The sequence below is a fragment of the Apis dorsata genome, unplaced genomic scaffold (genome assembly GCF_000469605.1).
Source record: "Apis dorsata unplaced genomic scaffold, Apis dorsata 1.3 scaffold_235, whole genome shotgun sequence".
Lineage (NCBI taxonomy): Eukaryota > Metazoa > Arthropoda > Insecta > Hymenoptera > Apidae > Apis > Apis dorsata.
Window position 1 is genome coordinate 671170 of NW_006263516.1, and position 15026 is coordinate 686195.

The 15026-nt window shown below is 24.3% G+C and overlaps 3 protein-coding genes across 11 annotated transcripts in view; 1 reads left to right on the top strand and 2 right to left on the bottom strand.

The window, feature by feature from the left end:
• Positions 1 to 8107, bottom strand: part of LOC102681557 (CCR4-NOT transcription complex subunit 6-like) — a 378685-nt gene extending 370578 nt beyond the window's left edge. For 3 of the 8 annotated variants that reach the window (XM_006615768.2, XM_006615767.2, XM_031510527.1), the window contains exons 1-3: positions 7938 to 8097; positions 6605 to 6920; positions 6337 to 6512 (exon numbers count right to left, since the gene is read on the bottom strand). In XM_006615768.2, coding sequence (XP_006615831.1) covers positions 6337 to 6512; positions 6605 to 6912 — 484 coding nt within the window. In that variant the 5' untranslated portion in view covers positions 6913 to 6920; positions 7938 to 8097. Of the gene's footprint in view, positions 1 to 6336; positions 6513 to 6604; positions 6921 to 7895 lie in introns of all 8 variants that reach the window. The other 5 variants (XM_031510526.1, XM_006615773.2, XM_006615766.2 and 2 more) reach the window with 5 other exon arrangements.
• A 243-nt stretch (positions 8108 to 8350) lies between these two features.
• Positions 8351 to 13106, top strand: LOC102671029. 2 transcript variants are annotated; one of them, XM_006615775.2, is made up of 5 exons: positions 8351 to 8643; positions 8727 to 10526; positions 10630 to 10811; positions 10889 to 11017; positions 11107 to 13106. In XM_006615775.2, exons 1-5 carry the CDS (start codon positions 8622 to 8624, stop codon positions 13000 to 13002), a joined length of 4029 nt encoding a protein of 1342 aa, XP_006615838.1. In that variant the 5' UTR covers positions 8351 to 8621; the 3' UTR covers positions 13003 to 13106. The 2 variants fall into 2 exon arrangements, with proteins under 2 accessions (XP_006615838.1, XP_006615837.1); XM_006615774.2 differs by having other exon boundaries at positions 8354 to 8643; positions 10603 to 10811.
• Positions 13107 to 13678: 572 nt separating this feature from the next.
• LOC102671271 (U1 small nuclear ribonucleoprotein C) lies at positions 13679 to 14564 on the bottom strand. The gene has a single exon (XM_006615776.2). It carries the CDS (start codon positions 14398 to 14400, stop codon positions 13888 to 13890), a length of 513 nt encoding a protein of 170 aa, XP_006615839.1. The 5' UTR covers positions 14401 to 14564; the 3' UTR covers positions 13679 to 13887.
• Between the last annotated feature and the right edge of the window lie 462 nt (positions 14565 to 15026).

Consider the following 15026-nt stretch of genomic DNA (forward strand, 5'->3'; position numbering starts at 1 on the left):
AAGTTGTCGAAGAAAACGAGCCAGTGGTTACTCTCCGTGAAACGATTTAACGGCGAATTTACTCGTGGTTAATAATAGTTCGAACAAGGAAAGTACTTGGACAGCCTATTGGGTGGCACGGGTCAGATGGCTCGTAGAAAGTGAACTGTATACTTGGAACTCAAGAACAAGAATGAGAACGTGAACACAACTTGCGTCTAGTTGGCGTTGCTATCGAAACGTGTCTCACTATTACAGCCGTCGTATGATTCCGCCAATGATCGGCAGGAAACGTTACGACGAATAGAGAAATTCGACGTACACGTAACGAACTAATCGTTTCGTTATCGTTCAATGAACTCACAATTCGTCGACGAGATAAAACGTGACCACAGGCATTGCATTGCATGGCACGCAGATGCATAATCCTCTATATGGCGAGTTTTAATGAAAGTTATTAGGGGTCAGTTTTCAAACCCATCGATCTGTACAAATCGCTCGAGTGAAAAGCCCAAGCACATGATTTTCTTTTACAAAGCAAATCGGTATAACAATAAATATATATAATCGTAGATCGACTTTTGCGTTGTTCGATATTTATTCCCAAAAACTATACGCGAGATTTTTTATGGTAAAATTATGTTTTTCTTTTAAAATATATTCCACTATAAAACTATAAATAGATATATAATATACAAATGTAAATGTTTTTTAATAATATAGAGAAAAGTTAACTACAGTTTTTTTATATTTTTTTTATAAATTTAACTTGTTTATGCGAAAAATTGATAAAATGAAATTATAAGACAAGTTCGATAAAATATATCAACAAAGTTTTATTATTTGAGAATAGAATGATTTCTTATATTAACACTTTCATAATTCAAAAAAAAAAATTACTTATCTATTAAATGAAACATAAATGAATACAAAAATTTACGAAATATAGTTAAAGAAAATATATTTTTTTTCAATTCTTTCAACTATGGTAATATTCTCAATTGAAATCAAATTTGACTTATCATCATAAGATTTTCTTTTTAAATATGCAGCTTGGAAATTATTTTAGAAATATTAAAAATCATAGAATAATTATAGTTTTCTCATTGAACATATAAAATATATAACGTTCAATTTGAAGATTTCAATGATTTAATTGTAAAGCAGTTTTTATTCGTTCAAGAAGAGTAAGATCGATACATTACGCAAAGTTTGAAGAAGCAACCACGTTAACATGTAACGTGAGCGAGAATCGATGTAATTTTATTTGAAATGAACCTTTCAACTTAACGAACGAAGTAATTTTGAACGACCTCCGGAAGGAGGCAATAAAAAGCGTTCAACTTTCAAAAAGAAATATCCACCAAGGAACGTGCAACGAGTTTTCCGCCTGAAAACACTCCACGCTTTCCCACGACCGAATCGTTCAGCGAATCGCAAAAACCACAGCAAATGCGATTCGATGCGAAATACAGAAGCGCGGAACGTCTATAAAAATCAAATAAATACGATATTTGCATTTCTATCATCCAAATCTATTCAAATTCATCCATCCATAAGCATAATAACGAAGGATAATTTAATTAATGAGATTACATTAAGCTTTTGCTTCGTCTAATTTAATTTGTATCCAGTATTTTAACATTCAAAATCAAACTATTAAATTAAATTAAATGTACCAAATATACATTAATCCATGTTACTATATATATAATTTTGTTTAAAAAAATTATATGTTATTGTACTATTAATGGACTATTAAAAAAAGAAATATTAAAAGTTGAAAAAAAAAAGAGAATATAAATTTAAACAATATTCAATTGATAGCTTCAATGGTTTAATGTTGAAAAATTCTAAACTGAAATTCCTTGAATCCACAAATTGAAAAACTTTAAATTAAAATTCTTTTTTGTAAAAATTTTTTTTAAATAATTTTTCAGTATTATATTTAAATTTGATATTCAATAATTCTTAGTAATTTTTGACACGTATAACAAATATAATAACTTATCAATCCCAAAATAATAAACAAATTTTAATTATTATAAATGTAAAAATCATATCTATAAAAAATATTCATTTAATATTGTATTCATCTTTAACATTAAAAAAGTCACAAAAATCAAATTCACATTATTCTATTTTATAATATACTTTAGTTTATTTGTACTTTTATAAGCACAAATAAATTAGACTGAATGTCAAAACATATACTGTCTTGATTATAAACTATTTTCCAAAAAACAAATTTTCAAGATATTATATATCATAATTATATATATATATANATTAATATTTAATTAATATATAATATAAATATAATATAATATAATATAAATATAAATATAATATAATATATTTAATTATATTAATTAATATATTAATATATACCATATATTTTTTTGATCTCGATTCATTTGAAATTCAATACAACCCGGAAGTGTTTTTTCGAAACATTGTGTTGTTCGCGTCTCCAGTAGAGGAAAAAAAGCTGTCAAGAAGGATATAACGGAGTCAACAAGAAGGCATCGAGACGAATTCGCAACGCGTGTCATCACGATTCACAGTTCGTGTGTTTCAATGGCTAACCGAGTACATACCGTATACACCGAATAACGAATGAATCATAGGAACTCTCGCCACGCTGTACACACGAAACCGCGGTTCACTTTCTCCTCTCAGAGTCGTCCTCAATTACACGGAGCCGAGACCGAGGCCTCGNATTATACGGGTGAGGTAGCACCGGGCAACCTAGTGAATCGCGCATATATTTTTTCTTTCCTCTTCTTTTTTTTTCAGACTGGGAGAGACCCCTTTCACTCGTCTCGCGTCACCGAGACCTAGTTTTCTTTTTTCCGAAAAGACTAAAACGAACATTTTCTTATTTGTTTGTGACAAGCGTTTCTCTGCTTTCTATTTCCCCACTATGAATTGAATATCTTCCGTGCGTGTTCCACTATACGTACTACAAATATTGAAACTTGAGCAACATTGCTTGATAAAGAGGATAAAAAAAATAAAGCGAATATTAGCAAACCGAAATGAAAAAAATGAAATAAAATGAATTCGTGAAATAGAGATGGATTAATCATGTAAGTTATTAATTTGTGAATAATCTTAAAATTTGTATAACTTTAATAATTTGTCATGATATAAATCATATTTTGTTATAAAAGAGAGTTCTTTCTAATGTTTCTTTAATACATCTTTCTGTATTAAATTTATAATATAATTTAAAAGTTTTATTTTTTAATTAGTAAATTTTTAAAGAATTTATTTCATAATTAAAAATAAATATTAAAGTAACAATTAACGACATTAACGACATGTATTTGATACATTATATAAAACTTAATTAATGTGTTCAAAGAGAAATTGAAATTTATTCACAATAAAAATATATTTTTAAATTTTTAAAATTAATTAAATGATATTATGTAGATATGTCTAAGTAAATCACAAAAGTTTTTAAGAATTTTGATAAGTATTTTATCAAAATTTAATAAGTATTTTAAAAGAAATATTTATCATAAAATATTATAATAATTTATTCATTTTTAAAATAATAAGGAATCAATTATAACGAAAATAATTAACTTTACTCGCACTAATTATTCTATGACTGTTTGTAATGTTTATTCGAAAGTTTCATCATAGGCTGAGAACTAAACTTTCAACTTGATTTTCCTGTTGAGAAACAAATATAGACATTGCGGTACACATGAGTTACAGAGAATTACGGAAGAAGGAAATTTACGTACACAATTCTTCAATTTATCTCAAAGAGATTGAGTAAGTCAAAAATAAATAAAGTTTGCATAACTATGTTCATGTATGAATATTAAAAATGAAAATATGAAATTATATTTATTATAATTTATAAAAATAAAATTATATATTTAAAGTTATATTTAAGAAAAATTGATATTTTGTAAAATTTAATCTTAAAACTTTATCGCAATATTCTAATAAAAATGTACTAAATATTTTTTATAATATAATAAATATTAATCATATATAATTTTTTATTGAGTAAAAAAATTTTTAAATTAAATTTTGAATGTTTTCAACAAGAACAAATTTAATTAAAAAAAAAATATTTGAATAATTTAGAAGAAAACTACTTTAAAAACTTGACTTTATTATTATCGTACAAAACAAAATATAGATTTAACCTATATATAACCTATTTAGTGAGCAACTTTACCATATTAAAAAGCAAACAATAACAAATCAATTTACTTTTACAACTTTTTTATAGAGCTTATTATAAGTTCCAAGTAGCTAGCTCTTCTAAATATTGAAAATTACTTTATTTGTAAACTTTCAATTTTTTTTAACTTGCTCATAGAATATGATAGCAACTTAAAAAATATATTTTGTGAATAAATAGCTCGAATTAAATTAATTATAACATAGATTGCATAAAATTGATATAATATTGATATCGTGTAAAATACGGAAAATCATTATTAGTAAAATTTCATATATACATATAGATAAATATTTGACATAAAACAAATTTAATTTATTCAATTCTTTAAACATGAAGAATTAAAAAATGCGAATCCATAAATATTATACAATTTATTATATTGACATATTTTTAATATGAGTCATTTCAGTTATTATAAAATTCAAATCAAATATTTTTTAAGAAAATAATTTAAATAAATTTTAATTTTTAATAATAATCCTTTTAAATATAAACAATATCTATATTTTTAATACGATTTTAGATATGAAAAACGACCTTTGACATAAAGAAAGATGAAGCGAAGAAAGTGGAGGACGATAATGACGAGGTAGTATTCTCTGGAAGAGGAAATGACAGGCATAGGTACTATAGTGCCGAATAGTAAAAGTCGGAGAACAATGGATAAATGGAATGGTGCAGCCGAGACCTTTCAGGCAATCGGGTAACTGGCAAAAATCGTGAAACACAATGGATAGAAGAACGCCTTCCCTTCTGGTCCGCTTTGCAATTCCCCCACGTTTCACCAAGCATTCCCTAACGTAACCACTCGTACAACCTAACGCGCCTGCGCCCCGGCACACCCACTTGACCCCGAAGTTGAAAGAAATTAAATTATGTAGGCTCTAATGTGTTCTCCAAGCCACTAAATGGTCTCCATAAGCCCGGTTAACTTCCAAATTCCATCAATATTGCGAAATTTTTACGATTCTTCAAATGGACCATTTTGTATTAACAATATTTTAATTCTAATAAATTAAATAAAATATTTTATCATCGCGTAATAATCTTTATGTTAATTTTGCAATCGATAATGTTTATCATAAATTATTTATTAATATGATCAATAATTATAATAAGCAATGATTACAAACATAAATAAATAAATAGTATGATCTGAAAATTATTAAATTAGAATTACATTAAAAGATATTTAAAAATTTAATATAAAAATTATAAAAATTTCTATTTTGTATTTAATAAAATTAAATATGTATTATTTAATAGGATTTTGTTATTATATGTGATAAGATAATTTACTATATATTACTTTAAAAATTAAATATGAAATTATATATAAAAAATAAATGGATTAATTAATAATTTGTATGAAATTAAATCTAATTTTTTTATTCAAATTTCGTACATACTTTAATTAAAATAATCTACATATGTATATAATCTGTCCAACAAATCTAAGAGATAAATAAAATTGATCATGTAATGCATGCAATAGTACCAGTTATTGGTTACTAATGAATTATTATTTTTAAGAATAATTTTTTATCATTATAGAAAATATATCTATAAATTGAATGATTTGGTTGAATATTATTGAATAGAATTGAAACAAATATATTTATTCTATCTAAATCAATGAATATAATTTCCCCACATAAGAAAATTTTTCAATTTTCATCATGCAGTTTTATTTATTTTTGTTTAATTTATTGGATGCATTTATTGAAAAATTTTTTCAATAATTATAATTTAAATAAATATATCATATTTTATGATATTAAACCATATTTTTTAATTTGCATAAAATTTAAAAATAAATCACAATAATAATCTCAAATATATCTATTTAATTTTTATATTATATATTATATTTTCGTAATTATAATTCACGATTAATAAGTTACAAAGAAGTAAACATATACAGCCATCTAGCGGTACAATACTCAAATGTAAGAACGGTTAATATCGATCAACGATGACTATACAATGTCATCGCTTACAATACTTATCATTGAATGTTAATAGTAAATAATATCATATTATATTAATGACAGAGAAAACTCTAAATATAACTCTAATATTATAAATCTTTGTAAAATTAAAAATAATTAATTAAATAAACAAATATTTTAATCACATACCTTGTAAATTGTCCAGCATATATGATAGCAGCTTGTGAGTCCCTGATGGTTCTCCATACAATGCCAATATTTCCTTGCTGAGTGGATTACCTTGAAGTCCAAGCACTTGTAATTGAAACAATTTTCCTAATTCATATGGTAACACTCGGAGGTAATTTTGGTTTAATAACAATTCTCTGAAAGATAAACAAAATATAAATTAGTATACAGAAAGATATATATTCATTATATTTATATATATTTATATAAATGCAAATATAAATTATACCTGAGATAGATGAGGTCCCCCAATTCAGCTGGTAAACTGCGTAATTTATTGCTACTGAGATCTAAAGCACGTAAATTGACTAAACGTCCAATCTCAGATGGTATCCTTTGTAAACTATTATCATTGAGATACAAAGCTGTTAGATGAGTTAGTTGCCATAAATTTGGGCTTAAATTTCTTATACTGCCTGTTATCTCCAACTCTGGCCAATAAGATTTTTTTCCAGAGTTTGCATCCTCCGTAGACATAAAAGTATGTGTACGTCGTGGGTTGGAGTTTTCATACTTGTCTTTATGGTTGCGAGACATTTTAAATCCTAGACAGATATCAAAATAATATTTAAAAGAATCGAATATTATAATTTAACTATGGAATATATAAATTATAATAAATATAATCATTTAAATAGATTTCTTTAATATTTAAATAAAACTTCTAATTTATTTGCTATGTACTAATATATAAATATAATTTATTAGATTATAAATAGATTTAATTAATCTAAAATAAATAATCTAATCAATTAATCTAAAGAATTACATATAATAAATACGCAATATATGAAATATAATTTATTATAAAAATTAAATTATAATAATATTAAAATAATATACAATAATATCTTTGTATGTTAAATAAATAAAATTATAATCATATTAACTGCAAAATTTTTTTCATTATAAACTATATATATATATTTTTCAATATTTCATAAGTATTATGAATATTATGACCTTAAAAAAAATTATTTAATAATATAAAAATTAATTAAGAATAATACATAAAACTGCTTAATGTTTGATTATTGATATGATAAATTGTTTAATAATTTCTTATTGCATACATTAAACTAAATATAAAATTATTTTCATGAAAGACAAAGTATTATACATACATGTTATTTGTTTTGTTCATATTCTCTAATATAACTAAATCATATTTTTTACAGGGAAGAAATACAAATTATTTCACATTTATAACTAAATGTTTTATATTATTTAAGAATAATTTATTCAATTTGAAATACATCATTTAATACTACGAAAGTACATTCATAACCTATGAAGTAAAAATGTAGATTATTGAGTGCTTGATATTCAAAAGATAACCGTATTATTTCTTACGAACGTATTGAACAAAAAGTGTATGAGAAATACTAATATAATTTTTAAATAATGCTGTAAAAAGTAATATATTTTTTAATGTGAACAATCTTTTATCTCTAAACAGTTCATATGCACGACAAATTTTCGCATTAACATACATTTCTCTAACCGGATAGTTTCCCTACCTTTTAAATTTAATACGAAACCCGAAGGAAACTGTTACGCACCTTCATCTACCTCTTAGCACACACAAAACGCACGATGTGTTGATACCGAATGAAAATTTACGCGTAAACAAAACTACCTTGACAAACACAAATCCTCCATTTATCAACTGCACTGATCGCAAACTATAAGTGATCGTGATTGGTCGCGTTACCTCCGAATCTTCCCGAAGCAGCCGACACAACCAAATGATCATCTTATATTAAAATTGTACTAAACAGAGCATCTAGGGATTTTAATGAATATCATATTCACAATATGTATACATAACTTTTTAAATTTTTTCTATTAATATAATTGTAAAAGTGAGTTAAAGTAATAATCTCATTGAAATAAAGAATATAAAAACTTTTATTATTAAACTACTTCGCTATATTATATATATATATGTGTGTGTGTGTATATATATATTTAAGATTACTATAAGTGCTCTCTATAGGAACTATTAAGATACTATTTTACTTCAAATATTGTGAACTTTATCTTTATATTACTAGATAGCAGCTATTTTATACAAAGAAAAAGTATGTAAGTATAATGTTAATGTTACAGAAGATAGGCACGTGTGTTTTTGTTAAAAATGCATTAATGTTTTGTTAAGAACATTGATTTTTTCATTTCACTTATTATAAAATATACTTTTACTCAATATAAAACTTTCACGCGTATCAAGTGCATGAATAAAGATGGAATATAATGCCTTTCGAGGTAAGAATATTTTCCAATGTAACCTTTATTAATTTCACGCAATAAAATAAAACAGTATTAATAAATTAATGTGAAATTTGCAGATTATTGTAAAGCTGAAAATAGTGAAGATGAAGAAATGAATCATGATCTACAGTCACGATTATATGCTGAAATTTATTATAGTTCAAATGATACAAAGAATGTGGATACAAAAACAAATATTAAATTAGAAGATATTAATAATGATGATAAAACATTTCATAAAGATACAAATAGCAGTCAAATTAGTGATATTCGCATAAAAAATGATCCTGATAAAAAAACTTGTCCAATAAATGAATCGGCAAATAATTCAACATTAATAGAAAAAGATAATAAACCAGATATTGCATCTATTTGCATTACAAATGAAATTAATCAAACATGTGAGGATATAAATAACAAAAGTAATTCAGATATATCTCATGTGAAAATTTTGAAAGAAGAAAATATTGAACCTTTAAATAATGAACAACCTAAAGATAATGGACAAGTAATAACATGTCATAAGATAGAACATGATGAAAATAATTCAGATTATCAAAACATTCATAATATTGAAAAAGATATAAATATAAGACCAAAATCAGAAAATGAAATTAAAGAAGAATTAAAACCTTTACAATGCTTAAATAATGAAGCAATTGCAAATCAAGATACTTTACATTCTACAAAAGATAATATTGAAAATAACAATGAGAAATGTCATGAAATTATGAATAATGAAACAAAAATTGATAACATTTTTAAAAAATATGAGTTTTCCAAATCATTTATTAATAATTTGTATTTAAAAAAATATGAAAATCTAAAAAAAAGACTGCAAGAAATAGAAGAAGAAAAACAAAAAAATTTAAGAGAAAATGAACGTGTTAAAGAAAACAAAGAAAATCAGCGGCAAATCATTATTGAGCAAGAATTACATGCAAAATCTATAAATGATGTAGAAAGGAATACAAAATATGAAATACTTAGTAGATCTGACAAGTTACAAAAGAAAGCTAATTATTCAGAAGAAATAATGTTGCTATCATCAGATACAGAAAGTGATTCTGAAGAATCTATTTTAGAAGTTCCTATTCCACCAAAACCTCAACCACCTGTCATAAATTTACAAGATTCAGATGAAAATTCTGAAACATCAAGTGATAATAGTGACATAGATGAAGAATCTTCATTTATTATAGAAAAAAAAAATGATTTGGTAGAAAATACCAAAAAGAAAACTGTTGTAATTGACCAGAATTCAGATAGTAGTAATTCAGTTATAGATTTTATTGATGATACACCAACAATAGAAAACATAGTACTTAACTGTACAGAAGTACAGAAAGGTGCTTCAAGTATAAAAGAAATAATGGAAATGAGTAAAATTGTTCAATCAGATCAACACTTTAACAAAGATACAAATTCTTGTGAGAAACATAATTCTTCTAATGAAAAAGAAATTTATATTAAAGATTTTAATAAATCTGATGATTTATTCATATCTAACAATGATAAAGACAATAAATCTAATTTTCAATCACCATCAAAAACAATTAACGATAAGAATGTTATGTATGAAAGAGATAAGAAAGAATTAAATAATTTTACAAAAGATGTAGTAGTATCAAATTTCCTTAATTCCAAAGAATTGACTTCAAGTAGAAAAAGACACCATGAAAATGATAGTGAACCTTCCACAAGTGAAAGTAAACGTTCTAAATTAAGTTGTGAAGAAGATAATAATAAAGATAAAACTAATGAAGACTCATGGGCAGAATATTTTTTTCGCCCTATGTCACAAGATCTTAAAGCTTTTTATGAATTCCAAGGACAAGAAAATTTTGATATAGGAGAAATTCAAAGTAAAATGTCAAGTGAGTTTTTATTAAAAATTAACTTTATTTATAAATTTATTATTTTTGAATGTTTTATATTTTAAATAAATTATAGAGGACCCAAGACTTTGGGCTATTTTAGATGAAGACCTGATGCCGAATTTATTAAAAAATAAAAGATATTGGAATATGAAATGTACTAATTGTCATCAACCAGGTCACCAAAAACATAATTGTCCAGAACCATACAAACCTCTTCGATGTTATATGTGTGGTATTCAAGGACATATAGAAACTCGATGTCCTCAAAAAATGTGTCTCACGGTATAAATATATTATAAAAAATTATTATATATAAAAAATATTATATTATAATAATAACATATAAATTCTTTGTGCAGTGTGGTAGAAAACAAAATACATTTAGAAAAACTTGTGAGTCTTGTGTTGTATTATATTGTAATACATGCAATGCTATAGGACATGAATCAACAGAATGTCCAGATCTTTGGAGAAGATTTCATCAAACAGTGAGTTTACATATAAATATTATATATAAATGCTTTATACAATTATAATTTAAATATCTTAATATTTTTGCTAATTTTATATATTGTAGACACGAACATCAGAGATAAATATACCACAAAATTTATCTGAAGTTATGAAACCTGCAGACTTATTGTATTGTTGTAATTGTACGAAGCGAGGTCATGATTCTTCTACATGTAACGAATATCGATGGTCACAACATTTTCCGACACCAGCATTTGTATCAGATTATACAGGAAAACCAGAAGAAAAATCCAGTCAATCAGAACAAACAACCAATCAAATTTCTGTTCGTGAAAATGAAGATATAATACCATTAACTAATAAAAAAAATAAATGTATGATATTTCTTGAAGGTAAAGATGATCTAGAAAATTCTTTTGTTGTATACTCATATGGAAAATTTTATACAAAAAAGCCTAACGGCGAGGAAATTAAACGAAAACTTTTGGGTGAACAAATTCAACCTTCTCATATAACAAATCTTTTAAAAGGTCGAGTTTCTCCACATTTCTTAGATGAGTTAATAAAAATAATTCAATTTGAAATTAAAATATATTATAATTCAAATAAAGAACTAATGTTAAGAGTTCGTACTATAGCAAATAATGCTGTAAATATAATAAAAATATTCATTTTTTGGCTTAAACTTAATGATGAAGATAAGAGTCTAAAGATGCATATAAATTTACCTCGTAATAGAAAAAAATTACTTAAATTTTTGATACAAGAAATAGGTGAAATAAAAAGAAATTTAAAAGATCCTAATCATCTTTGTACTGAAATAGATCAATTAAAGAAATCAATGACTGAGATTCAAGATTCTGCAATATCGATTTCTACTTCAAAAAAAATCATAAGTCTTCGAAGTGAATTGCTAAAAGTGTTTCATACATTACCTAACTATAATCAATTATTTAAAAAATTAAAAAAAATGATTAGATATTTAGATAGATCACCAAACAATGATGTAAGTATAGGAATATATTTACATATTATTGCTATTTATAATCAAATATTTGTACCTCGTGCATTGACAGACATTGAATTAAAACGTCTTCTTAAAGTACATTATAAACATAAAGAAAAACAACTTAAAAATGAAAAAAAAAAGATTCAAATTAAAAAGCAAAAAGATAAGAAACTTTCTTCTTATGAATCATTCATAGAAAGTTTACAAAAATTTAATTCTAAAAAAACATGTAATATCACAAAAAATAATGATGCATGTTCATCAAAAAATATTGAAATAAAAGGTAAACAAATACCTACTATTCTTTCTGTAGAAAATGTTCTGATAAATAAGATGCAAACATATAATGCAGAAAATGTTAAAATACACAATGTAGGAAATATTACAGAATCTACTGATAAGCCTATACAATTACCACATAATCAGGATATTTCAAATAATAATGAAATAACAAATCCTATACAAAAATCAAATTTAAAAATTATTTCATCAAATTTAATTCCTATAACTCTTCAAAAATCTATATGTACTAATGTAACATCAAGAACATCTAAGAATGTACCTTGTGCCAAAATAAAACCCTCAGGAAGTACAGAGAAAAATTTAGAAATAATGAATAATAGTAATGAAAAAATAAAAACAAATAATTTACAACAAGAAGATAATATAATTGATTCTGAAATAAATATCCTCAAAAAGAAAAAATCTAAGAAAGCAAAAAAAGCAAAATTAGATCTTGAAAATAATTCAGATGTTATAGAAGATCAAGTAGCAAATGTTGGTACATCTATAGAGAATAAAGCTAATGAAATTATAAATGAAGCTCTTGAATTTAATGTACCATATATGAATAAAGCAGTTGAAGAGATTAAGAAAAGAATAAATGATAAAAATCTTAAACAAGAACATATTGATACTTTAATAAGATTGGTAAATTTGGAAAAAGATCACAGGAAATATGTAAGTTCATTTTGTAATTATCTGCAATAAACTTTATTTTTAAAATAAGAAATAATAGTCTTTATTAAAAGCTTTCATTATATACTGATATGCTAAATGGATGAAATAAAAATCTATTGGCATTTTGAATAAAATAAACTTATAATTTTTTTTTAAATATCCTTTAATATTATTAATATTCATAATTAAATAAAAAATAAAATCCACTTTTAAATAATTTTATATAAAACTGCAATAAGCCTTACATTGTATGCAATTATCATAATTGTATTCTCATTTAAATTAATATCTTTACAATTAAATACCTTTTACTAAAGATTATACTTATAATATTTTTAATTAAATAATATTATTCAATAATGCTTAATTTATATATTTAAATAATAAGTTTAAAATAGGTATTATAAATAATAAATTTTAAGAATTTATTATTGACAGTAACAATAATCTCAATTATAATACATTTATAATATTAGTTTTTATTTAGAATAATTTAATAATATCTTAAAATATTTATATGTATTAAAAAATTTAGTACATATAAATTATGTCTTTGTCTATTTTTTTTGTAAATAAAAAAATTTTGTTTAAACAAATATGTATTTTATATTCCTTATCCTATAATTATATTATAATAGGACATTTTAATATTATTTAATATATATAATGAATTATTATATTAATTATAAAAATAATACTAATATTATATTTATATTTAACTTTATTTTTAGTTTTTAAAATTAATATCTTCTGTATCTTAATATTCCAAAAATATATTACGTGTTATGGAAGGGAATTCAAATTTTTAATGAATAATATTTACATGTTAATATCATGCTATTTAATATATATAATGAATTGATGAATTATTTATACCAATATAATTAAAATAATAGTTAAAATTATATATCTTCATTATTTCTTCATTGGTGGAGGTCCTCCCATAGGTGGTGGTGGTCCATTCATTGGAGGCCTCATTGGACCCATAGGTCCCATAGGACCCATCATTGGTCCCATTGGTCCCATAGGTCCCATCATAGGTGGTCTCATACCCATCATAGGTGGCATTGGTCCATGTGGTCCCATCATCATTGGACCTCCAGGACCCATTGGACCACCAGGATGCATGCCTGGAGGTGGCATCATACCTGGTGGACCCTGAGGTGGTACCCCAGGTCGTGGGCCAAGATTCGGAGGTGGTGGAATTGCTGCTCCTTTGTTTGCTGCAAAAGGATTAGAAGCGATTTTTCCAGCTTTGAATGCTGCCGTTGTTGCATCAATTAAATGTTGTGCTTGTTCTTCCATCCATTTTTGATAAAAATATTTAACATTGTCCTTATGTTTACGACCCTGACAGTGAGTTTTTCGTACACTCGGCGAATCATGTGTTAAATATGTATCACAATAATCACAATAATATTTTGGCATTGTTCATTTAAATTAACATTAACTAAATAACATAAAAACTATTTTATAATGTAAAAACTGTTTTTTTACAATATGTTACACAATTTTTTATTATTGTATCAATTTTTCAATCTTAATGATTAATTATAGGTTATATACATGCGTCTTTTATAATCAAACCTTAATTATAATTATAACTTAGACGACCAAATTATATATGAAAATCTTTTCTTTTAGCTCCATCTATCGACTCGTAGAATAAATATATTATTGTGACAATTTTTTTATTTTTTACTAATGTTTTATATTAATATTAAATAATAAAAAAAAATTGTTACAATATAACTATTCATATATAATCAAATATAAACAAAATATATTTCATATCCATATACTATATTTATTGAATTGAATCACTGAACGTAAGCAAATCACGTGATCAAAATCTAGGGGAATCAAGAATAGTTTTATAATCTTCAAATATGAAATAGAAAGTATACTTATCTATATATTAGTTTATTTATGGATTTATTGCATAGTAATAAAAATAAACAACATAATATAAAATATAAGTTTTTTGAATTAAAAATTGATAAATTTATTTACTAAAAATTTTACTTCTTATATATATATAATATATATATATA

Excerpts from the sequence above, each read along its gene's own strand:
- LOC102671029 (XM_006615774.2), top strand. The coding sequence starts at position 8,622 with ATGGAATATAATGCCTTTCGAG. Across the intron at positions 8,644-8,726 it reads GGAATATAATGCCTTTCGAG|ATTATTGTAAAGCTGAAAAT; the intron begins GTAAGAATATTT and ends TGAAATTTGCAG. Across the intron at positions 10,527-10,602 it reads AATTCAAAGTAAAATGTCAA|AGGACCCAAGACTTTGGGCT; the intron begins GTGAGTTTTTAT and ends AATAAATTATAG.
- LOC102671271 (XM_006615776.2), bottom strand. The coding sequence starts at position 14,400 with ATGCCAAAATATTATTGTGATTATTGTGATACATATTTAACACATGAT.